The sequence below is a fragment of the Danio rerio genome, chromosome 6 (genome assembly GCF_049306965.1).
Source record: "Danio rerio strain Tuebingen ecotype United States chromosome 6, GRCz12tu, whole genome shotgun sequence".
NCBI lineage: Eukaryota > Metazoa > Chordata > Actinopteri > Cypriniformes > Danionidae > Danio > Danio rerio.
The window spans coordinates 58540001-58567798 of NC_133181.1; the positions used below are offsets into that span (position 1 = coordinate 58540001).

General features: G+C 37.2%; 1 protein-coding gene across 3 annotated transcripts; it reads right to left on the bottom strand.

Annotated features, from left to right (window-relative positions):
• Positions 1–3282: 3282 nt before the first annotated feature.
• cyp24a1 (cytochrome P450, family 24, subfamily A, polypeptide 1) lies at positions 3283–16211 on the bottom strand. 3 transcript variants are annotated; one of them, NM_001089458.1, is given in 12 exon segments: positions 3283–3838; positions 5403–5514; positions 6280–6477; positions 8021–8099; positions 8577–8743; positions 11689–11834; positions 13643–13754; positions 13890–13981; positions 14066–14153; positions 14704–14797; positions 14887–15077; positions 15931–16211. In NM_001089458.1, coding segments are annotated over 11 exon segments (1518 nt in total). In that variant the 5' UTR covers positions 16171–16211; the 3' UTR covers positions 3283–3838; position 5403.
• Positions 16212–27798: the final 11587 nt, after the last annotated feature.

The following is a 27798-nucleotide window of genomic DNA, read 5'->3' on the forward strand; positions in this document are numbered from 1 at the left end:
TACAGGTTTAAAAATCTTAAATTGGTCCACCTGCTAGTGAAAAAGCAGCTGGAGATCGTCAATCTGCAATTTATTGCTTTTCCTGCAGTTCCCAGAAGTAATGTCAAATTTAAAGAGCCGAATTTGATCCATTAATTTTATAGAAGTGAATTTTTAAACTGAAATAAAATAAAATTAAATTACCTTATGAAAATTACCTTTTGAATATGATGCTTAGTATTTTTCACCAGTATTGAATATTTTGTAAGTGAAATCTGGAAATTAAATATGAATTATTGACTTTATAAGTATGAAAACGTGTTTTTTTGTTGTTGAAATATTCACAGCTTAAATAAACAGTTGTGTTAAAGTTCAGGACCTAAAAACACAAACCCTGGCAATCAAGTCATTAAAATGCAAGCAGATGTTAATTTAATGTATAATTTTTTTCAGCTTTTGCTAATTAACAAGCTTTTTATTTTAATACTTTTGGCATAGATTTTGTTCCATAGATAATAATTAATAATAAGTTACATTTGAATTACTTAAAAAAAGCAATGTATAAAAATATATGTGGGATTATATATTAATTATAAAATAATAGTCATAATAATAAGCATAATACTTTTTTATTATTTAATACTGATAATAAAAGACCGTTCACACACATGCATACACTACAGCACATTTAGTTTACCTAATTCACCTATACTGCATGTGTCTGGACTATGGGGGGAATCGGAACACCCAGAGGAAACCCATGCCAACACAGCGAGAACATGCAAACTCCACTCAAAAATGCCAACTGGTCCAGCTGGGACTTGAACCAGCAACCTTCCTCCGATGTACACAACTGGACAAACTGGTAACAGTTGGAAAGCAGTCCACATGGAGGTAAGCAGTCAGCTGGTTAGCATGAAAGGAATGGCATCATACCGTCAGTAGCGTTTATTATAAAAATAAAATGCAGCCATACGTCCCTCTGGCTACATGATTCACGATCTCCAGAAATGTATATAGAGATATTTAGAATGAGCCTGTGTTGCAGTTTTTTTCTTTCTTCATGAATCTAGCCATTAACACCCATACAATCCAATAGTATCTGGATGCAGCCTTTATGATGCAAGCTGAGATTGCATCACTCAGCGATGCAATGTCAGACACAATGCACTCAAATGGAGCGAGTGACGTCACTGTGAGGCAGTAGCACCTACAAAAAATTTTCTTAGGGGTGGCCAGAAGAGGCCACCCCAAATCTTGGGGTGGCACACCAAAAATAATGAATTCAGTGTAATGTTCTATTTTTGTTTATGGTAAATGAAATAATTTTAATTCATTTAATTAATTACTCTTGAAATTTAGCATTTTTGTCCTTGAAATAATTCACAGTGTCAAATAAAAATCAATTTTTAGTTTAAAAACACTTTTCATATATATATAAATAACTTTTCAGTTATTTTTCACATACTTTTATTGTACAGCATACAGTATATTGCGTCTAAAATTAATGAAAATTAATACATTTTTAAAAAACAAACAAATACAACAGTAACACAATAATAACTGTGTACACACACACACACACACACACACACACACACACACACACACACACACACACTCACTATACAGACCCTAATAATATCATTTATCCATATTCCTTTTTGAGCCACAATATTATTAATGCAGCTTCTTCTATTGATGTACCTTAGGGTAAATATTCAATTGCCATTGAAGGTGTGTGCGTGCTTTCATCGACGATCAGGGAGTGGGAGTGAATCACCTACATCAGTGGCACCAATCAATCAACAGTAATTTAGTGGCTGCTATTTATCTATTTATTTTTGAAATATTGTGAATTTACGTAAGTACATTTAAATTGTTAATATCAGCAGCAAAATCATATTGGGGTGGGCACAGGGGTGGCCGTAGCCACCTCTGGCCACCCCTTGAGGGCGCCCTTGCTGTGAGGGGTAGGGTTAAGGGTGGGGTTGGGTGAGCCCATTAAAAAGCATTAGATGCAGCTCAGATTGCACTGCCCCAGGTCTGCATCCAGACCCCTCTCATACAATCACCAACAATGCCAATCCCAATAAAACTTTTAACGTTTTATTTTAAAATAGCATTTAATTACTTTCCCTACATTAACATTTGTTTAAGTTCTCCATTTATTGACTGCTAAGGATATTGTCCTAACCTGTACATTCAGCCCAAGCTCATTCTGAAAACGTAGCCCCGCGAGCGTTTCTGGAGACCGCGATTTACGTGGCCAGAGGTATGTATGGCCACATTTGTTTTTTTCGAGCGAACGCTATGTGGCGGTGTGACGCCGCTCCTCTTCTTCACGCTCACCGTCTGGGCTGACGACTCACTCACCTCCTTGTGAAGGGCTTTCCCACCGCAACCAGTTTGTGTGCTTAGCTAATGGTGTTACGTCGGCGGAGCAGAGGCCCGGAGGAGGAGGAGCCACTCGCGGTGGCAACCGGCTTCGAGTCCGGGGAAGAGCGGTTCCAGAAATCAGGTAAGATGAAAAACAGAATCCAAAAAATTAAAAGCTAACGAGATCGTGCTTTTCTTTTCTGGACGGCCTTTGTAAATCGTAGCTTGGGTTTAGGGAAGGAAAAGGAGGGCGGCTAGGTCCGCCGATTGGCCGGCCACCCAGTCGATTGTTTAGTCATTCTGCCAGTCCGTCAGTCGGACCGACGGTTGTTCGACAGCGGCCTCCGGCGGCTTTTCGTGCGAGAACAGCGCGGGTGCGAAATGCGCACGCTCCCAAGAGGCGTACGAGAAGCAAAAAAGTTCGGCACAGCGGTCTCTCGTGGATTCGCGAAAACAAAAACTGCACAAATATGTACCTCCCCGGACATATTTCGTGGTCTCCAGAAAGGTCCGCGGGGCTACGTTTCCACAATGAGCCTGGGTTGTGTATTTTTATTATTAAATTATTATTATTGTATTATTAAATTATATATTTTTTTGATAGGTCAAGTGAAAATATTTTCCAACTGACATATTCGGAAAAAAATCCTTAGCATTTAATTTAATAACCTTTATTTAACCAGGTAAGTCAATTGAGAACCAGTTCTCATTTACAATGACGACCTGGCCAAGAGGCAACTTATCACTGTATAAGTAAAAAATTTCATTCATAATGGTCTTAAAATGTCTTAAAAAGTCCTAAATGTAACTGTTTTTTGATGTGCACAATGCACAAATAACAATTTACCAAAGCAACTGAGAAAAACTGAAGTAATAAATGTATTAATTTTCATGGCCACTCAATTTAAATCAGACAACAACATGACATTTTCACTTTTTATTAAGAATGAAAGGTGAACAACATCCAGTGATTTTCTACATTCTCTACATTTCCACCACTCACTCATTCAGACACATATATTTATAACTAAGTATATAAATAGAAAGTTACAATAATATTTCATACATCTATGTACATTTCTAAACACTTTTCGTATTACAAAATAAAGAGAGAGGGAGAGAAAGAATTTTACATAATACTGTACATGGAACGATTTCAGTACTAAATAGTATTGCATAAAAAATTTAGCAACTCTACAGAACAATTTTAGTAAAATATATATATGCACTGTAGTAAAATAATAGGTAGCAGCAATTACAAGAACACCTTAAATATTTATCTTAACTCTGTCATTTGCATAAAGGAAATAAATAGAAGAATCATATTTACTACAAATATTATAAAACTATAATAATAGTATGAGGTATATCTGAAGGGAGACGGATACATTCGGTTAGGTTATAGCAGCATTATAAAGGCCTCGTCGTGTGTCTGATCCATTGATATATGGAGTCATCCGTTCAGGTTGGTACATGGTTACTGCAAAGACAATAAACAAGTTTTAGAAGAAGATCTTCACAATGAACAGCCCTCAAAGGGGACCTGTTATGCCCTTTTACAAGATGTAAAATAAGTCTCTGATTATCCTAGAGTGTGAATGTGAAGTTTGAGCTCAAGATACAGCACAAGTAATGTTTTATAACTGTTTGAAACTGACCCTTATAAGTTTTGATGATAATTGTGCCGTTTTGGTGACTGCCGCTTTAAATTCAAATAAGGGTGAGCTCTTTTTTAAAAGAGGGCGGGGCTATAAATGCCTGTGTGTCAGCGTAGTGGCAGATTCAAAAACAAGACTAACGTCCTAATAAGGGAGAGATGGTCACTAATGGGCGGGGCTTTCCCCCTCTGATGACACGAACAAAGGGAGAATGTCAATCAAAGTGTTTCTGTAGGCTGTTTTTTTCAATTATGATTATAAAAGATTTAATTAATGCAAATTTACCATTAGAATCTTATTATATTCCACACTGTTGCCACACAACTATGTTTAAACTCCATATAAATGTGATTTTTGCATAATAGGTCCTCTTTAAAAGCTGCAGGCAAAAACACTGCTTTTTTCATGCATCAGTTAATGTTGAGGTGTTGGAATCCTTAGCTTCTAAAGACAACATTCCTAACATGTTTTTTCAGACTAAATGTCAAGAAAACATCCAGAAAATACACCTTAAAGGGTTTCATTTGTCTCATTTTATGAATGTCTGTCTTTAGATTTTATTACATTTTCTCAAGGGGCGACACGGTGGCGCAGTGGGTAGCACAATCGCCTCACAGCAAGAAGGTCGCTGGTTCGAGCTTCGGCTAGGTCAGTTGGCATTTCTGTGAGGAGTTTGCATGTTCTCACCGTGTAAATTGGCCGTAGTGTATGAGTGTGAATGAGTATGTGTATGGGTGTTTCCCAGTGATGGGTTGCAGCATGGAAAGGCATCCGCTGTGCAAAACATACTTTAAAACATGACTCTGATGAATAAAGCACCAAGCCAAAAGAAAATGAATGAATTTTTCTCAAAATGAGCCATTAATCTCCACTTCAGCAGCTCATAGAATTTATAGTATTATAATTTGTCTGATTACACACAAAATATTCGTCTACAATTGTTTTCTGTCTGTTCATTCATTCATTTTCCTTCAGCTTAGTTTCTATTTCAGAGGTTGCCACGGCTGCATGAACCACCAACTTATCCAGGATATGTTTTTCACAGCGAATGCCCTTCCAGTTGCAACGCAGTACTGGGAATCACCCATACACACTTATTCACACTTATACACTACAGCCAATTTAGTTTACCCAATTGTGTTTGGACTGTGGAGGAAACCGGAGCACCCAGAGGAAATCCACACCAACACGGGGAGAACATGCAAACTCCACACAGAAAAACCAACTGGTCCAGCTGGGACTTGAACCAGCAACCTTCTTGCTGTGAGGTGACCACTGAGACACAGTGCCATCCAAATTTGACCATTGCATGTAAAAATTGTATTTGTTTTTTAACCTGACGTCATCTAATGTTCAGCTTTTTATTCTAGAAATTTATTTTAGTACCTCATCGTGGAACAAAAGCCACTGGAAGCTCTCGACTGGGCACCAGCGTTCCTGAATGCAGTGAGTCCACCGGCTCCAGGTCTGTTGCCACAATCTTATAGTCACGCAGAATCTGTTATAACAAAACCACATTAATTAAAGAGCAACTCGAAGCATCAGAGAACACTTTAAAGTACACTTGAAATCAAAACTAACCATATTGATTTTATTAGCTTGCATTGCTAGTTTTGTGGTGAATGATTTATCTGTGCATGTCATTAGGAATAAAAAAATAGTTTGGCCTTGTAATCTTTAATTGAAAGCTGAAAATGCACTTCCGGTTAGTTTTCAGTCACACTTTTAGGATAGGTCGGTCCAGCCTGATCTCACGAGAAAACGTAAGTATTTTAGTGGCTAATTCATACGAATTTGTATGAGTTCAGTGGTAAGAAAATGTACGATTTTAAAAAGGAGGCGTGGCACCTAACCCCACCCCTAAACCCAACCGTCTTTGGGGGATACGCAAATCGTACCAAAATGTACGAATTAGATCGTACGAATTTGTACGAATTAGTCACTAAATGAAAAAGTTACGAATTGCCGTGAGATTGTGTTGGTCGGTCTGAGGTATTGGGTGTGGCTAGCATACTCATCCACGCCCCTCCAGGTGTCAGTTATGACAACAAACAGAAATGGTGAGGGGGAGGAGTCTTTTAGGTTGTAATAACTCTCCCCAAACACTTTTCCCCATCTTTCTGAATGAAATGCCTACTTTACTACATCCAATCAGCTCACAGTGGAAAAAATAAGCCACGCCCACTGTGTCACAATACGAAACAAAATGGATGTAGTTTCCGGTTCATGCAGACTTTAATGTTGATCTACAATGCAAACGTACCCAGCAGAGACCCAGCTGGATCTGTAACTCAGCGAGACGCCGGCCGATGCACATCCGCTTCCCAACGCCAAACGGCACATGAGCAAAAGGGTTGATGGAGCTTTTCTCTTCCAGCCAGCGCTCGGGTCTGAACTGCCTCCCATTGTCAAAATACTCCTCGCTTACACCGATAGCCTGACTGTTGAGCATTAGGACGGTCTGAAAACATCAAGAAATAGGGTTTATTAATATAAATGATTAAAAATAATAAATATAATGTTCTCATTTTTACATTATTAGGCAAGGCAAGGCAAGTTTATTTATACAGCTCATTTTATACACAGTGGCAATTCAAAGTGCTTTAGATAAACAGGGATAAAAAAGACAAGTTTAGGAACATAAAATGCAGACAATAAAAATTATTAAAAACAGATAAAAACTAATTAAAATGAGTTAAAATAGGTTATAAAAGAATGAAAAAGAAAATGAAAAACACAATAGAGTGATCTGTCGGACGCAGCACAGTGCTCATTCAGTAAAGGCACAGCTAAACAGATGTGTTTTCAGTCTTGATTTGAATGTGCCTAATGTTGGAGCACATCTGATCATTTCTGGAAGCTGATTCCAGCAGCGGGGGGCATAGTGGCTAAAAGCCGATTCAACCTGCTTTGACTGGACTCTTGGAATTTCTAGTTTATTTGATCCTAGAGATCTGAGCGATCTGTTGGGTTTGTATTCAGTGAGCATATCTGCAATGTATTGAGGTCCAGGTCATTTAGTGATTTATAGACCAGTAATAATACTTTAAACTGTATTCTGAATGTAACTGGCAGCCAGTGTAGAGACCTGAGGACAGGTGTGATGTGCTCTGATTTCCTGCTTCTGGTTAGAATCCTGGCAGCAGCGTTCTGAATGAGCTGTAACTGTCTGACTGTCTTTTTGGGAAGGCCAGTGAGGAGGTTGTTACAGTAATCCACTCTGCTGCTGATAAAAGCATGAACAAGTTTCTCTAAGTGTAGAAACAAAGCATCTAATTCGTGCAATGTTTTTAAGATGAAAGTATGCTGATTTACTAACTGCTTTGACATGACTATTGAAACTCAGATCTGCATCCAGAATCACACCAAGATTCTTGACCTTATTTTTTGTTGTTTAAACCTTAAAGCCAAGGTACGCATTCACCTTGAGAACATCATCTCTGTTCCCAAACGCAATGACTTCAGTTTTCTCTTTGTTTAACGGAAAAAAATTTTGGCACATCCAATTGTAAATTTCATCAATGCACTGGCAAAGGGTGTCAATGAGGCTGTAGTCATTAAGCAGTAAGGCTAAGAATATCTGAGTGTCAGTTAGACAAGAAACAAGACAAAACCTTCACATATATATATTTTTTTCCTTTATATATTTACAGTTGAGAAATTATTAGCTCTTCTATGAAATATTTAGTCTTTTTAAAGTATTTATCAAGTGATATTTAACGAAAATTTCCACAGTATTTCCTAAATATAAGATAAAATAGATCAGTTATTAGAAATGAGTTATTAAAACTATTACGTTTAGAAATGTTTACAAAATCTTTCCATTAAACAAAAATTGGGGGGAAAATATACAGACGGGCGTATAATACAGACTTCACCTGTTTATAAATATATTAGGTTTTATAAAAATAGCTTAAGATTTATTGAATGAACATTTATGTGAAGAAGGGGGCAGTAATGAGAGGATCTACTACTAGTAATACTAATAATAATGAGACACTCACTCCTTTAGGCAGGGTGTAATCGCCCAGCACGGTATCTTTGTCCAGGGTCCGGCTGGTGAACGGCACGGACGGTGAAACTCTGCAGGACACAAAACAACAATTTGTGAGAATGTCTATTTTTGTTGCATGCGTGAGCGCGTAAGCTGAATGGTATTAGGCATGTTATGCTGCTAATGCTAGTCAAGGCTAGATAATCCCACAAGTACACCATCAACATTCCCAGCACATGCTTCAGCATTATCCTTCTTTAATGTCCAGAGACGAGTCTTCCTGAAACGCATGACCGTCGCCTGGAACATGAAAGCGTGAGGGCATAAACTTCCACATGCTTTCAGATTAAGGACTATTAAATCAGCTGACTGGTAACCTAATCTACTGCCTTTCTACTGGAAATGACCCCGCATCACCTCATACTGTTTAAACCCTGTGCAGATCATACCCGGAATGCATCAGAAAGTGCTGGGATGTCTCTTAAAAAGTGTCTTTAAAAGATCCCTCTAGCTTTTGTCTTCTAGAGCCTTCTTTTAGCAGCATGTTTTGCAGTATGTTTGCTCACCTCATGGACTCCTTCAGGCAGGCTTTGAGGTAGGGCATGTTCTTGATGTGTTCTGCGCGTGGAGTTTGGCTAGCAGGCACCACGTCCTGGATCTCCTTCAGGAGTTTGCCTTGGGCGCAGGGGTTACGTGACAGGTTGAAAATGACCCACAGCATGCTATTAGCCGTCTGCGAGAGGAAAACAAGGAGGATTTGCTTGGTCAGTCGGGCCACACTGTACTATGTTCCTCTGGCAGAACAATTAACGGCACGCTACGCCTGCCCTGCCTCATTCTTCTGACTTATCTGCTTGATTGAGCTAAGCCAGGATAAGAGCAGAACAAAGACGAGTTAAATCAACTGTTTTTGTAGCTCGTTCGCGTGTGACCTAGAGAAAAACAAGGTGTTTTTAATTTCTGGACTGGCGGTGTGTGAACGTGTCTGTGTATGTGTGTGTGTACAGGTTAATGTGGTTTACAGGGACTCAAGTTGTATAATGACATGTTCATGACTTAGTTTTACTCTGTTAAGGTTGTTTATACATCTTGTGTCCCTGTAATTCCAAACACTTATAAAGCAAACTTAACAAGGTTTAGGACGGGGTGGGGCTAGGGCCATAAAATTAGTTTTGACTGTATACAATTCATTTCGCCTATTGAGTGTCCCTATAAACCAGGGGTCACCAACCTTTTTCCTGGAGATCTACCTTCCTCCTTTCAGTTGCGACCCTGACCAAACATACCTGTGTGTCTGTAATACATGCTACTTTAGGTCAGAATTAATTGGTTCAGGTGTGTTTGATTTGAGTTGGGGGTGAATTATGCAGGAAGGTAGCTCTCCAAGAACAGGGTTGCTGTAAGCCATGTATGCAACAATGTGTGTGTACAGGTTTGTGTGGTTTACAGGGACACATAATTGTAAAATGACATTGGTATGACTTAGTTTTACACTATTAAGGTGGTTTATACACCTCGTGTCCCTGTAATTCAAAACACTTAAAAAGCATACTTAACATGGTTTAGGGATGGGGTGGGTTTGGGCCATATAATAAGCCATTCCATTCTGCAGATTTCAGTAGCAACCTTGACCAAACAAACACACCTGTGTGTATAACGTGCTGCTTTAGGTCCTAATTAATTGGTTTAGGTGTGTTTGATTAGGGTTGGGGGTGAATTATGCAGGAAGGTAGCTCTCTAAGAACAGGGTTGGTTACTCCTGCTGTAAGCCATGTATGCAAAAATGTGTGTGTGTGTGTGTACAGGTTTATGTGGTTTACAGGGACGCAAAAATGTATAATGACATTGGTATGTCTTAGTTTTACTCTATTAAGGTGGTTTATTCACCTAGAGTCCCTGTAATTCAAAACACTTAAAAAGCATACTTAACAAGGTTTAGGGATGGGGTGGGATAAGGCCATATAATAAGCCATACCATTCTGCAGATTTCAGTTGAAACCTTGATCAAAGACACCTGTCTGTAAATGTAAAGTCCTGCTTCAGGGCAAAACTAATTGGTTCAGTTGTGAATGATCAGGGTTGGGGGTGAATTATGCAGGAAGGTAGCTCTCCAAGAACAGGGTTGGTGACCCATGCTGTAAGCCATCTATACAAAAATGTGTGTGTACATGTGTGGTTTACAGGGACACAAAATTGTATAATGACATGGGTATGACTTAGTTTAACTCCATTAAGGTGGTTTATACACCTCGTGTCCCTATATTTTAAACACTTAAAAAGTATACTTAACAAGGTTTAGGACGGGGTTAGGTTAGGGCCATATAATAAGTAGTTTTGACGGTATAAAATGCATTACGCCTATTGAGTATCTCTATAAACCAGGGGTCACCAACCTTGAACCTGAATATCTACCTTCCTCCTTTCAGTTGCAAACCTGATCAAACATACCTGTGTGTCTGTAATACATGCTGCTTTAGGTCAGGATTTATTGGTTCAGGTGTGTTTGATTAGGGTTGGGGTGAATTATGCAGGAAGGTAGCTCTCCAAGAACAGGGTTGGTGACCCATGCTGTAAGCCATATATACAACAATGTGTGTGCACAGGTTTGTGTGGTTTATAGAGACACAAAATTGTATATATGTCCCTGTAATCCAAAACAATTATAAAGCATACTTAACAAGGTTTAGGACGGGGTTGGGTTAGGACCATATTATAAGTAGTTTTGATGGTATAAAATACATTACGCCTATTGAGTGTCCCTATAAATCAGGGGTCACCAACCTTGTTCCTGGAGATCTACCTTCCTCGTTTCATTTGCAACCCTGATCAAACATACCTGTGTGTCTGTAATACATGCTGCTTTAGGTCAGAATTAATTGGTTCAGGTGTGTTTGATTAGGGTTGGGGTGAATTACGCAGGAAGGTAGCTCTCCAAGAACAGGGTTGGTGACCCATGCTGTAAGCCATGTATACAAAAATGTGTGTGTGTACAAGTTTATGTGGTTTACAGAGACACAAAATTGTATAATGACATGGGTATGACTTAGTTTTACACTATTAAGGTGGTTTATACACCTCGTGTCCCTGTAATTCAAAACACTTATAAAGCATACTTATTAAGGTTTAGAACAAGGTTGGGTTAGGGCCATATTATAAGTAGTTTTGACAGTATAAAATACATTACGCCTGTGTCCCTACAAACCAGGTGTCACCATTTTTTTTCCTGGAGATCTACCTTCCTCGTTTCAGTTGCAACCCTGACAAAACATATCTGTGTGTCTGTATAACATGCTGCTTTAGGTCAGAATTAATTGGTTCATATGTGTTTGATTTGGGTGGGAGGTGAATTATGGAGAAATTTAGCTCTCCAAAAATAGGGTTGGTTACTCCTGCTGTAAACCATGTATACAAAAAATAATGCGTGTGTACAGGTTTATGTGGTTTACAGGGACACATAATTTGTATAATGACATTGGTATGACTTAGTTTTACTCTATTAAGGTGGTTTATACACCTCGTGTCCCTGTAATTCAAAACACTTAAAAAGCATACTTAACAAGGTTTAGGGATGGGGTGGGGTAGGGCCATACAGTATTTTGACTGTAAAATATATTACACTTATTAAGTGTCCCTGTGTAAACCATGTATACAAGTGTGTGTTTGTGTGTGCGCGCGTACCGTCTCCACTCCTCCGACCTGCAGCTCTGTTGTGGCAGCGTAAAGCTCTTTCTTGGTGAGGTTGCCGTTATGGAAGATGTCCGACAGAAAGTCGTCCGCCTCGCCGTTTGACTGCTTCTGCAGGTTCTTGTCGATGTAATGTTTTGCTGTTGGGATGACAGATTGCTTTATTAGTGGAAGATTTTTTTTTTCAGACAAATAGTTCAATAATAAGAAAATATCAGTTTGCAACATGAAGCAGCATGACCAGACATTTTTAACATCTAAAAATCAATGGAAGTGAATGAGACCAGAAGTCTTGAGCCAAAAAGATTCTACTGGCTGTGCACGCTTATACATGAGGAATAAGGTCAATATCAACATACTGGAAAATCTCAGCAGCTTCCGGTTCACACAGACTGTAAAATCTGCTATGGCATTCCTCTTTTGTATTAACGGTAAGCCTACAGTGTGTGTGTTGGCTGCCCTACTTTGTGCTAGTAGACGGCTAGAGCACGTGCTGTTGTTGTTTTGCTTCAGTGAAGTGTTAGTGAATGTGTGACAGGTGTCTGCCAGTGAGCGCTGCTAATAGAGAAACAGCAGCACAACAAACTGTGAGTAATTCAGCCTCGCGTCAACATTCCTCCCTCCTTCCCTCCCTCCGCTCCTCTACTACAAATATTTGGCTGGATTCTCCAGCACTGAGGTCACAGCGTTTACTACCCCTCTCTCTCTGCCTTTATCTATCTATCTATCTATCTATCTCTCTCTCTCAGGTCAATGCGTTTACTACCTGTCTCTCTGTCAACGTTTATCTTTCTTTGAGGTCACTGCGTTTACTACCACTCTCTCCTTCTTTCTCTATCTCTGAGGTCACTGCGTTTACTGCCTCTCTCTTTATCTATCTTTTTCTCTCCATTTCTCTCTCTCTCTGATACTGTTTACTACATTCATGCATCCATCCATCCATCTTTCTATCCATTTATCTATCTACTAGTCCGTTCATCCATTCATCCATCCATCCATTCATCCATCCATCCATCCATCCATCCATTCATCCAATCATCTATCCATCTATCCATATATCCACCCATCTGTTCGTCCGTTCGTCCGTTCGTCCGTCCGTCCGTCCGTCCGTCCGTCCGTCCGTCCGTCCGTCCGTCCGTCCGTCCGTCTATCTATCTATCTATCTATCTATCTATCTATCTATCTATCTATCTATCTATCTATCTATCTATCTATCTATCTATCTATCTATCTATCTATCTATCTATCTATCTATCTACCCATTTATCCATCCATCCATATATTTGTCTGTCTGTCCATCTATGCATCCATCCATCCACCCATCCATCCATCCATCCGCCCGTCCGTCCGCTTGTCTATCCCTCCATCAATCCATTCAATCCATCCATCCATCCATCCATCCATCCATCCATCCATCCATCCATCCATCCATCCATCCATCCATCCATCCATCCAATCATCCATCCATCTATCCATATATCCACCCATCCTTCCGTCTATCTATCTATCTATCTATCTATCTATCTATCTATCTATCTATCTATCTATCTATCTATCTATCTATCTATCTATCTATCTACTCTATCTATCTATCTATCTATCTATCTATCTATCTATCTATCTATCTATCTATCTATCTATCTATCTATCTATCTATCTGTCTATCTATCTATCTATCTATCTGTCTATCTATCTATCAGTCTATCTACCCATTTATCCATCCATCCATATATTTGTCTGTCCATCTATGCATCCATCCATCCATCCAACCATCCATCCAACCATCCATCCATCCATCCATCAATCCACCTAGCCATCCATCCAACCATCCATCCATCCATCCATCCATCCATCCATCCACCTAGCCATCCATCCATCCATCCATCCATCCATCCATCCATGGGCTTTTATGGGTCGCACATCACCTGATTAGGGAACTCTTTAATACCTGTGCTAAAAATACGGTCCCAGGCCTCCGTGTGGTCCTTCCACGTCTTGGTATTCAGAGTTTTGTGGAGCTCAACAGGCGTCACCATCATCGTCCCAAAAGTGCTCATCATCTGAAACAGAGAAGAACAAAACACTCCTCGTATCTTTGCATCTCTGGTAAACACAGCTGCATTAGAGATAAGGCTTATCTGCTTTGAGTTTGTTTATCAGAGAAGCCGTTTGAACTAATAATTAGGTCATTTTACCGTTTTCACTGCGGTGATGAAATCCATGCCCTCCTTGCTGACACTGTCTTGCAGAAGCCCGAAACGCTTGTCATAGATCACATAGCAAATGGCTAAAATAGCAAGAGAAACAAGCTTTTTAATGCATGTCTTTGTATAAAACTGTGTGGTTTATTTGTGTTGGAGTGTAAACTCACTTTCGAAGGACCACTTGTTCAGCTCAAAATACAAATCATCCATTTTGCCGTTGACTTTTCCAATCCTTTTGATCAAATCAGCTGCAACCTTTGCATGAAGACAACAGGGATTTGTATTAGTCAGTGAGCATGAGTAAAAATGATTAGTCCTACTGTGTTTTTTGTTATCCTTTAAAAATATTTCTCAAGTGTTGCTTAACAGAGCTCACGTTAGTTTTGAATGCATTTTTAAATATAATATAATAACTTATTTCCAAAAGTTTCAGCCTTAAGTGCAATTTAAAGACTTAACTAGGCTATTATGTTATCTAGGCAAGTTAGAATAATTAGGCAAGATATTTGAAAATATTGATATTGATATTTGGTTTGTTCTGTAGGCAACTGAAAACTATATATTTTTAAAGAAGGCTAATAATATTGTCCTTAAAATTGGTATTAAAAAATAAAAACTGCTTTTATTCTAGCCAAGATAAATCAAGTAAGACTTTCCCCAGAAGGAAAAAATATTATAGGAATTATTGTGAACAACTTCCTTGCTCTGTTAAACATAACTTGGGAAACATTTGAGAAAGAATCATTTTAACTTCAACTGTATATCTGAGTTAAATGTGAACTGATATCTAACAAGCGCAACTCACTTCATTGATTTTGCCGTCCAGCTTCATGACTTCAGTGGGTTTCATGAGCTTTTGCTGGAAAGCGCTGCGCACCCGCTGCCAGTCTCTCCCTTCCCTGCAAATGCATGAGTTTATAATACCAGAAATCCCAACTAATTACCACTGTAATCTCACATGCACTCGGTAAGGAATCAGAATATTTACAGTATGAGCAGCCCGTAAGCCTCGTCCCGCATGTCTCTGTAGGCTTTCCATGGTTTGATCTCCAGTCTCTCAGGATAGCTGCCCTCTTTCCGGTACAGAGCCTCCAGTAAACATGGAGAACCAATGTGAACCGACTCAAAAGAGCCCAGCTTCATCCTGAAGATCTTCCCGAACTTCTTATGAAAATGGATCTGAGTTGCATAACACAGAAAACACCCTTAAAATAAAAGACATGTACAGGTGTGTGTATGCATGTATATGTGCGTGTGTGTGTGTGTGTGTGTATTACTCTGGACAAATGCAGTTTCATTTGTAGGGTTACTTCATATATTACATGTTTTTTAAGCAAATTAATATATATAAATAGCAAATATTGAACTTAATCACAAACTTCAGCTAAAGTTGATTGTCTATATGTAAATGTAGGCTGCATAAATTATCAAATGTATAAAAAATAATAATAAAAACACCATGGATGGAATAGTTGAATTGTTTTTAAATAATAAAGGCAATGCAAACAATTTATACATTTATAGAAAACATATATAAATATATATATATATATATATATATATATATATCTATATATATATATATATATTTTTTTTTTTTTTTTTTTACAAAAATATTTATGTAATTATATTGTTTATGCAAATATATATATATATATATATATATATATATATATATATATATATATATATATATATATATATAAATATATATGTATACAATTTTATATCATTTTTGCATAAACAATTGATATTTTATGTAAAATTCTAACAATAAAAAAGCAAAAACGACTATATTAATCTAATCTACATAATTAAATTAATAATTTTTTTAAATATCCAAATATAAAAAATCCATTTTTAATCATTTAAAATTTTAATAAAAAAGAAATCCAATATTAATTATAAAATATTAAATTATTGTTTGTAGGATAGTACATTGCACAGCTAACATAAAATGCTAAATAATTCAAATAAAAAGTGCATAAATAAAAACCAAATAGTTGCTGCTTAATAGTAGAGTGTTTCGTACCAGCGTCTCGTGTTGCCTTTTCAATCCCCCATTCCGGATCACCTCGATGAGGCTGCCGAACAGCGGCCAGTTGGTTGGTCCAGGGATGGAGTCGAGACTGTGCGCACAGGGCGCGCTCCCAGCAGCATCCTTCGAGTCGAGCACGCACACGGAGGATGTGGGTTTACAGTGCTGGAGCCCCGCAGTCTTCTTCTTCAGCAGCTCCAGAATCTGAGGAGCTCTCTGCAAGTGCGCTCTCATCTTGAGGCGTGTGTAAAACAGCGTGCGTAAAAGTTGTCAGTGGAGTTTCTCTTAGATGCCACCTTATATATACTCTCCGCCGTGTTTATCTCGCTCGGACGCGGCGACCAATCAGGGATCGTGTGTGGAAGTCGAGCCCACCATTCATTTATGGATGCACGTTGTTGGTGAGTATCGCATGACCCCACATAGACCGAGGAAGTGCCCTCAAACGCGCTTTATAAATAAACATAACGGAGGTGACGCGGTTCGCTTTGAGCTGCCCTTAACTCCTCTTTCTCTCTATCGCTCTGAGTCAACACGGAGACCACGCGACGCCACTTTGCGCAAATATTTGTTCAATAGCTCCTGTGCGCGCGCGCGAGTCGTGCATGGCCAAATGCGCGCGGCAAGCTCGGTTGTTTGCACAGGATTTGCGATGGTGCTTTAAACAACGAGGAGTTTCATTGATGAGATAAAGCACATTTTAGCATAATCATCATCATCATCATCATCATCATCATTATTATTAAGCATAAAAATCCACACGTGAAGCGTTAATAATAATAATAATAATAATAATAAAAAGACAAATGTTCTATTTTTTGTTGTTGTTTTTGTTGGTAGATTTAATAAATATGACGATATACTGATATATAACATATGTCTATACACGAAAAGTTAAATGCATATGTAAGAGTTGCAAATGTGTATAAGAGTAAAAGTATGACGTCATAAAGTTCACTTGCTTTATAGATCTAGAGCAGAAAAGCATCTTAAAGACAATACAAACAATATATGAGATTTAAAGATAAAACTTACAAAAAAATGTTAAAATGACTTTAAAATCAAGTAAAAAAATACATTTATTAAATACAAACAAACATATATGAAAATAACAAATAAATATAACATAAAATCAACATAATTTGTGTAAAATGATTTTTAATATATTATAATAAAGATGTTCACACCTGTGCCTCTTTAAAATATCACCAATATTTATGTAACATAGCTTAATACCCCCTAAAACAATAAATATTAAGACTTTAAATTTAAACACATTGCATAAACGGAAGTATATGTGCATATAAAGTACACATACTAAATATTTAATGCATATGATGTCATGCATAATAATGATAAAAGATAATTAATGTTTATCTATTTGCATTATCATATCTCCCACAACATGACAGCCACATTTCCCTCCAAACTCCACTTCAGGTACCTTCATCAAAGTACATTTCTATAACGCTTGTTGTGGAGTTGGACCATGTTGTTAATGTGTGTATCGTATGACCCAACAGCATGAGGTTTGGTTATAAAATTAGCCGGGGTAAAGCGTGTTGCCCAGTACCCAATGTGCATGATGCAAAAACATCATCTCACTTCTGAACTCAAGCCCCTCTGGTAATCCCACGCTCATGACATAGTATAGTTTTACTAAAGTCGAGATATGCCGTACTGTAAACATGTTGACTCATAGCACACATAGGTCTTGTTTAAATAACCTTGAACCCTCTGCAGTGCTGCCGTAGTATTTAACAAGCCCCCAAAACACACACAGATTCATCAGGATTGTGTTTGGTAGTGCTTTTGGGACTGCTTTCATAAGACGCCACCAACATGGCTTTTTCAACAGACAGTGTTGCTGAAATTGATAGCGTCTGATGTCTGGACTTAAATATGTGATATAAGGCAGTTGATTTAGCAATTTAAAAGTGTATACACATAAATTAAATTTTATTTTCCTATAAAATATTAATTTAAAATTCACTTAAAATAGTTTAAGTACATGTTTTGGTCTAGTTGGTTATACAGATTATTACAATTTTATGTTAGCAACATGCCAAAACCTTTTAGCGGTGAGCAATGTTATAAAAATGTTAGCAATTTGCTAAATACCTGTTACAAATATGCTAACAAGTTGAAACATCCAAACAATGTTAAAGCAATGCAAAGGCATGTAAGCATGCTAGAAACATGTTCAAACATGTTAGCAAATTTGTAATAATGTTACGAACTTGATAAACCATGCTAACAATGTGATTAAACAGGCAAACAAATAACATGCATAATAAATATGTAAATAAATACAATAATTAAAATGAAAACTTGTTAGAAACTCTTAGAAACACGCAAACAATGTGCTAAAATATCTTAAAATTGTGCTAAAACATGCTGGGCAAGTATTATTAGCAACATGCTGCTAACATTTTAAAAATGCTAACAAAACATCCAAACAATGTGTTGAACTATACTAGCAACTTTTCAAATGTATGTACTGTAAGCATGCTAGCAACATGTTTGAACATGCTAGAAATCTTTAAATAAAGTTAAGAACTTGATAAAACATGCTAACAATGTGCTTAAATAGGCAAATAAATAACATGCATAATGTGATGCTAACTTTAAAAAGTATAACTTGTTAGAAACTTTTTAAAACATGCTAACAATCTGCTGAAATTTATTAATTCAAAATTTAAAAATTGTGTTAAAACATGCTGGGTAAGTATAATTAGTAACATGCTAAAACATGTAGACAGCTTGCTAACATTTGCTATCGGTATGGTAAAAACATCACAATCTTGTTAAAACTTCTGGTCATCAAAACATGCTAACAATTTGCTTAAACAAACTGTTTATAAACAAGATGCATAATGGCATTTAGGCTAAATGCTGCTAACTTTTTAAAATTACTTAGAAAACATTAAAAGTAGTAGCAACTTTTCAAATGCATGTAAGCATGCTAGCAACATGTTTGAACATGCTAGAACCCTTACAATAATGTTAAGAACTTGATAAAACATGCTAATGATGTGCTTAAATGTTCAAATAAAAACATGCAAAGATGATGCTAACATGTTAAAATGATAACTTGTTAGAAACTCTTTGAAACATGCTAACAATGTGCTTAAAATTTTACAATTGTGCTAAAACATGCTGGGTAAGTATTATTAGCAACTTAAAACATGGCTACGGCTTGCTAACATAGTAGCAGTGTGCTAAAGCATATCAGAATCTTGTTTAAAAATGTCTCATTTTATCAAAACATGCTAACAATGTGCTTAAACAAACTCCTTATAAATAAAATGCATAATTGCATATATTCTGCTAACATTTTAAAAATGCTAACAAAACGTGTTAAGAGCTATTAGAAAAATGCTAGATAAATGTGTTAAAACATCCAAACAATGTGTTAAACCATAGTAGCAACTTTGCAAAGACATGTAAACATGCTAGCAACATTTTTTTAAATGCTATCAACTTTTAGGACCTCACTGAAACATGCTAACAGTGTGATAAAACATTGTAAGTTTGTACTAAAACATGCTGGATAAGTATTATAAACAACGTGCTAAAACATGTAAATAACTTGCATATCTAAAAACATCAGAAAACATGTAAGTAGGTTATCAAAACTTGCTAACAATGTGCTTAAACAGATTGCTAAAAAATAACAAATATAATAATACGAAGCTAACATGTTAAAATGCTAACAAACCGTGTTAGGAACTCATTCAAACATACTAACAGTGTAATAAAACATCCGAAGTTTGTGCTAAAACATGCTGGAAAAGTATTAGAAACAAAACGCTAAAACATGTAAATAACTTGTTAACATGTGCTAAAAACATCAGAATCTTGTTAAAAGTGTGTTAGCAGGTTACCAAAACATGTTAACAATGTGCTTAAACAAATTGCTATTAAATAACAAACATAATATATACAGTGCTAACATGTTAAAATGCTAACAAACCCTGTTAGGGACTCAAACATGCTAACAGTGCGACAAAACATCCTACGTTTGTGCTAAAACATTTAAATAACTTGCTAACATATGCTAAACCTATTAGAATCTTGTTAAAATGTTAACGGGTTACCAAAACATGCGAACATCATGCTTAAACAAATTGCTAATAAATAACAAACAAAATATATAAAGTGCTCACATGTTAAAATGCTAACAAACTGTGTTAGAGACTCATTCAAACATGTTAACAGTGAGATAAAACATCCTATGTTTGTGTTAAAACATGCAAATAACTTGCTAACATATGTTGAAAACATCTGAATCTTGTTAAAAAACATGTTAGCATGTGCATGTTAATGTGCTTTAAACAAAATGCTAATAAATAACAAACACTATATACAGTGCTAGAACATTCAAAATGCCAACAAATCATGTTAGGAACTCTTTGAAACATGCTAAACATGTGCTAAACCATACTTTACTAAAAGATGCTGACTAAGTTTTGTTAGCAACATGCTAAAACATGTAAAGAGCTTGCTAAAATGTGATAAAAGTGCACTAATACATGTTAAAATCTTGTTAAAACATGTTAGCAGGTTACTTAAACATGTTATAAGTTTTGAAAATATTTTTAATGGTTTAATGACAAATGTTTATATATATATTTTTATATTATTTTAAACATTTCAATTATGTTTAAGGTTTAGAATGTAACTGAAAATCAAAACCATCTAAAATTATAACCATTTCATACTTTCTATCCTGTTAGTATTGCGTGATGCCCCTTTAAATGATAAAAAGCCTTCTTTGCTCACAACAATCATGAGGAAGTGACATCATTTTGGCGGGAAATCAGCAGAACACACACTAGTGAGTATTAGCGATTGATATTTGTTTTCAGTGCTGTTTGAGAGGATCTGATATCTGAAACATGATTGGTTTTCACTTGTACTTGTAGTTGTTGGTCAGCAGTGAAACTTTGACTGTAAACGGTGAAGCGAGTAGTTTATAGGATCTGGAATCAGCATGGTTGGTTGGGCCATGTTTTTGTTTAGAACGAACAAAACCTAAAAACACATCAACAATAGCATGCTTAGTTAAGTAATAAACACAATAAAACCATCGCTCCTGTTAACTTTAATGGGCTAAATTGACTGAAGGAATGCACCATGACCCGATCCTCAGGTTATTCCAGAACACATGGGTGGTCGTTTTTGGCAAAAACAAAGTATTATAGCTATCGACTGAGCCACAGCCATGCAAAGGCTTAAAATCCTCGACTTGTTATTGGTCTTTGGCAGTACAGTACAAGGCTGTGGGATTTTGTGGTGGATACAAGACTCTTTCTTTGGTAAATTTTGGTTAAGCTCTTTCATACTTGGGATTTTGGATTTTTTTTTTCTTGCGCAACGCTGGTTTGAATTTCCTCAGAAAGAGGAGATCAAAGGAAACGGGAAAACAAGTTAAGATTGCCCACGTAGATCCATAAAAATACCCCTGGTTTTGAACAACCAAAGCGGTGGCATAATGATAAGGTGTTTTAAATCAGTGCCAGAGCATTGCGATACTTTTTATGAGGCATTCTGGGTAATTAACAGGCAGTTTCTGTAGGGTGTTTTTGATGATTTCCACTCTGTGATATTTGTAATGTTTAGCTTGGGTGTCTTTAGTGGAATCAGAGATTTTATATTTGTACACACTCAGAAATAAAAGGTACAAATTCTGTCAGTCAGGTGGTACCTTTTTAGAAAGTACACTTTTGTACCGCACAGGTAACCAATAATACATTTAGTGTACACTTTTGTACTTTTAAGGTACTATGAGTTACACATTTATACTTTTTAGGTATTAATATGTACACTGTAAAAAAGGTATATGATCAATAAGTCATGACAGCATATGTTTTTAGTTAATTGTAACTCATAAAACTAAATTAGTCATGTTCTAACTTGATTTGATGAACTATGAAAGTTGTTTTAAGTCAATTTAATACAATATAAGTTCATTTAATTTGGCTTAAAAATTTAAGTCAACCAGTATTTTTTATAGTGTACTGTACCTTTAAGGGGCCACTGTGTCCTAGTGGTTAGCACTGTTGCCTCACAGCAAAAAGTTTGCTGGTTCAAGTCCCAGCTAGGTCATTTGGCATTTCTGAGTGGAGTTTGCATGTTCTCCCCATGTTTGTGTGGTTTTTTTCCGGATGCTCCGGTTTCCCCCACAAGAATTGAATTAACTAAATTAACCTTAGTAGGGTGGCACAGTGGGTAGCATGATCGCTTCACAACAAGAAGGTCACTGGTTCGAGCCCCGTTTGAGTCAGTCGCCATTTTCTTTGTGGAGTTTGCATGTTCTCCCCGTGTTGGTGTGGGTTTCCTCCGGGTGCGCCGGTTTCCCCCACAAGTCCAAAAACATTTGGTCCAGGTATATTGGGTAAGCTTAATTGGCCGTAGTGTATAAGTGTGTATGGATGTTTACCAGTACTGGGTTGCAGCTGGAAGGGCAAAACTTATGCTGGATAAGTTGGCGGTTCATTCTGCTGTGCCAACCCTTGATGAATGAAAGGACTAAGCCGAAGAAAATGGTACCTTTAAGGACATGTTAGGAACAAAATTGTTCATTCATTTATTCATTCATTTTCTTGTTGGCTTAGTCCCTTTATTAATCAGGGGTCGCCACAGCGGAATGAACCACCAACTTATCCAGCAAGTTTTTTTTTTATACAGCGGATGCCCTTCCAGCCGCAACCCATCTCTGGGAAACATCCACATGCACATTCACACACACAGTCATACACTATAGACAATTTAGCCTACCCAATTCACCTGTACCGCATGTCTTTGGACTGTGGGGGAAACTGGAGCACCAGGAGGAAACCCACGCAAAGGCAGGGAGAACATGCAAACTCCACACAGAAACGCCAACTGAGCCGATGTTCGAACCAGCGACCTTCTTGCTGTGAGGCGACAGCACTACCTACTGCGCCACTGCCTCGCCCCTATAGGAATTTAAACTCTTTTTTTATTTCATTCTACATAGACATTAATACTTATAAAACGTTATGCTAGTTTTGGCACTTTTTTAATATTTAGAATCAACAGGATGTTATTGCAGGCCCCCCAAAAATTGAGGTTACGTCTTCAAAAGTAACTTGAAGGAAAAATCATCCTGTTTTGAAACGACACGAATGTTATCGTAAATTTTCATTTTTGGGTGCACTGCACCTTTATTTAATTTTATATGATTAACATGGAAATATATATATATATATAAAAACCATGAACATAACAACAAAAATGCTATAAACTGGAACAAATATAATTGACTCATAAAACCAAACACTGTTAAACACCCAAAATGATTTCAAAGTGAGGGTAAATGTGAGAATGACCAGCCGAGGAAAGCCTGCTTCACAGTAAAATGTAGTTGATTCTACAAGATAATACTGTGACATCACAGTAATGGACTTTACTATCTACTGTGAAGTTAAACTTCATGGCTGTACTTTCAAAGTAAATGAAACAAAATCACATTCACTTACTGTGAACTAACTATGCTGTGAAATCACATACAGTTTTTTACTGTAAAAGTAATGCAATTATTAGCCAGTAATTTACTGTGAATTGAGTCAAATTTTTTGCAGTGTATGCAAAAACTTATATTATTGTATGAAGCAATTGGGAATAAAGCAGTGTTAAGAGTCAAAGAGAACAAAATCTTCACTTCCTAATAACAAGGTGGCAAATATTAAAAAGAAAAATGAAATTTGCTGTGGTGGGAGCTTTTTTTTCTTCTATAATAAATGATTTTAGCCTCAGAAGATGGATTGCTATGAATGTGCGGTGGACTTTTGGATGTGTAGATGCTTTTTGGGAGCGCAGATGCTTGATTAAGACAGTTCTGAAGGTGATAATAATATAAATAATAATAATACTGAACCGCTGGGATGACAGACTTTAGCTGAGGGTTTTCAGAAAGAGCAGGACACCATTTCAGATGTGTTTGAATTGCTGGTTTGTCCATTGATGCCAACACATCGCACTTCTATTTTTATCACATGATCTGTGTAAAACAAAATCTCATCACTTTTTTTGATGTGCATGCTGGAATTTATTCAGTAAGTGTCTTTCCGTCATAGTTTATGCACATTTTTTCTTACCTGATAAAAAGAGTATCCCACACAGTTGCATGCATATGTTTTTATGCTCATTTTCAAAATTTATGAAGATCTTTGTGTTAAAATCAAGCATTTTTTTAATGTAATAAGCACATACAAATATGTAGATAGAAACATGATGAGAGTTTTGAGTGAACTGCCCCTTTAGAATTGAATCATACACTGTATGAGCTGTTCTATGAACCTTATGTGTATGTCACATGAACTCTTTGACCTGAGAGTTGCTTGCAGAAAACACAAGAAGTGAACCAAAACTGATGACTCAAGCTCGTACGACCCCGGCTGATAGGGGCCATCAGGTTCAACAGCCACACACATATGCACACGTAAACACTAGTAAAGTTGGTTTCTGAATGTTTGTTGCAAATGAAAGGAGACTCTGGCTTGAGGGGATTTAGAAGGTCTTTTGGCTAATTTGCTCTTAGAAAAATCAAAAATGTCTTGCTTAAACTTATATTCTTGCTTAGTTGAGAAAAGTTACACTTTATAAAATGCTGGTTTGATGTAACCCAATTGGACAAACCAAAATGTTGGGTTAAAAAGGTCTTTTGTTTTCAATTCAGTTTAAATAACACACTTTTTAAACTAATGCGTGGGTTTGTTCAAATTTTACAACGCTTAATAATATTTATTTATTTATTTATTTTATTTATTTTATTTTATTTATTTTATTTATTTTATTTATTTTATTTATTTTATTTATTTTATTTTATTTTATAATTTTATTTTATTTTTATTTTTTATTCATTTTATTTTTTATTCATTTTATTTTTTATTTATTTATTTATTCATTCATTTATTAATTAATTTATTCATTCATTCATTTTCTTGTCGGCTTAGTCCCTTTATTAATCCGGGGTCACCACAGCGGAATGAACCACCAACTTATCCAGCAAGTTTTTACGCAGCGGATGCCCTTCCAGCCGCAACCCATCTCTGGGAAACATCCACGCACACATTCACACACACACTCATACACTATGGACAATTTAGCCTTCCCGATTCACCTGTACCGCATGTGTTTGGACTGTGGGGGAAACCGGAGCACCCGGAGGAAACCAAGCGAAGGCAGGGAGAACATGCAAACTCCACACAGAAACGCCAACTGAGGTTCGAACTAGCCACCTTCTTGCTGTGAGGTGACAGCACTACCTACTGCTCGACTGCCTCGCCTTATTTATTTATTTAATATTATAATTGAATACATGCTATAAAATGTTTTTTTTTCTTAATTATTTAACATTCAGTATGGTTAACTTTGACTGGACTAATAAACACAAATACAGGCAGTTTCCAAATCTTATTAAAGTTTGAAGTCAAACTACATTAACATTTAATCATTTGGCAGATCAATCAAATAAGCAATATTTGTTGTGAAATTAAATCGAGATCAAAAACTTCAGTCACCAAATGCTAGTAAATCTCACTAATAATGACAAAGCAATGCTGATTAAAATGCAATCTTCCCATCGCTAACTTCAGGGCGGAGAGAATATTCGTGCAACTCTTCACCACCATTAGTGCCTCAGTAATCCCTTTAAATGTATACGCATGAATTAAAACAATGGCCCATTTCATCACTATGGGATTCATCAGTATGCTGATTGAGGAATGTTTGGGTGATCCAGGCTTGAGATAGTTTCTTCTCCTCTAATACACATCTGGGTTATTTGCTTTAGATAGGACATGCTCTCCTTATATAGTCCTGTGTTCTAGCGGTGTGTTTTACAGCTCATAAGCTGAGCTATACTAGTGTAAATTCAGTACACTGTAAAAAGTGATTACTTAAAAGAAGTGAGTAAATCCATTGCCTTAACAGTGACACATTGATTTCACTTAAAAATGTAAGTAATCATGTTGTAAATCAAAACTTTTAAGTTCAGTTAAGGTGGGCACAGTGGCTTAGTGGTTAGCACTGTCGCCTCACAGCAAGAAAATAGCTGGTTCGAGTACGGCTGGGTCAGTTGGCTTTTCTGTAGAGTTTGCATGTTCTTTCAGTGTTGGCGTGGGTTTCCTCCTGGTGCTCCGGTTTCCCCCACAAGTCCAAAGACATGTGGTATAGGTGAATTGGGTAGGCTAAATTGTCTGTTTGTGTGTGTGTGTGTCTGTGTGTGTGTGTGTGTGTGTGTGTGTGTGTGTGTGTGTGTGTGTTTGTGTGAATGAGTGTGTATGGATGTTTCCTAGTGATGGGTTGCAGCTGAAAGGCATCCGCTGCATAAAATATATGCTGGATATGTTGGCGGTTCATTCCGCTGTGGCGACCCCAGATTAATAAAGGGATTAAGCCGAAAAAAAAAATGAATGAATGAAGTTGGCGGTTCATTCTGCTGTGGCGAACCCCTTATGATTAAAGGAACTTGCTCTGCATTCATACTAAAGGCAGTGAGAGCGTTAAAGATCGCTCAGGCCGCCCTGGCGTCAACTCTGTCTGCCTTTAGATCTGGTAGCGAGAGCGTCAAAATTCACTTCATTGATCTTGTATTTAAAGGGGCTGTTGCAGCATATCATATCAGTTACATTCCTGCATAACACATGCTTTCTAGCAAAAAAATATTGCACACTTTTTTTTATCAAATTCACTTAACAATGGAAGATCAAGTTGCATGTGCTGTGGCTTTGCTCCACTTAATTATCCAAGGAGTCCATGTGTCTGAAATATCTTGAAGTAGCAATACTGTTTTTTACTGTCGCATGAGTTTTTTTTTTTAATGAAAAAAAACAAAACATTAATGCACATCAGTAACTCGCCAGTAACTTATTTAATGCATGTTCCTGTAAGAAAACATTGCAAATAATTGGAAATCCACCGACCGCAATAATCAAACCCTTGGGAACAACTGTGGTCGGAGTCAAAGTTCACAGTGACTGTGTTCTCTGAAGCTCTCCTCTCAAGCGGTGGATGTCTTCATTCTGACTGCTTGCCGCCGAACCGCGTCATAGCTCATTACCATAAAGTTGACCTGATTTCAACTCTCCTCAACGCCCACACCGGTGAAAACGCGCCGTGCTGCTTCTCGCCGCTTAAAGATGCACTGATGAGAATATGTTAATTTGTTTAGCACTTGAGAACCACACAGTGCCTTCAGGTAAACAGACGTTTGGTTTCATGTCAACTGGGGCTGATATTCCCCTCATGTTTAACAATGGTGTGCTCAGTGTGTCAGAATGGCTTTTAGAGTTTTGTGTATTGTCAAAATGCTCCCTGTTTACTATCATTTGGTCTTTGGATTGGTTTAGGCAAAGCTCAAATGACATGAAGAGGCGTAACACTTTCTTACAATCTCTCCATATTTCTAGAAAAAACAACTGTGCATTTCTGAGGCGGCACTGTTGCCTCACAGCAAGAAGTCACTGGTTCAAGTCCCGGCTGGGCCAGTTAACATTTCTGTGTGGAGTTTGCATGTTTTCCCCATGTTGACATGGGTTTCCTTTGGGTGCTCCGGTTTCCCCCACAGTCCAAACACATGCGCTATAGGTGAACTGAATATGCTAAATCGGCCATAGTGTGTGAATGTTAGAGTGTGTGGGTGTTTCCTAGTATTGGGTTCCAACTGGAAGGGTATCTGCAGCGTAAAACATATGCTGGAATATCGGCAGTTCATTCCTCTGTGGTGATCTCTGATTAGTAAGGGACTAAGCGAAATGAATGAATGTGCATTTCTGAGTGTGCCTCACACAGGTGAGTGGGTTATACAGACCACCTGTAGAACCACCCTTC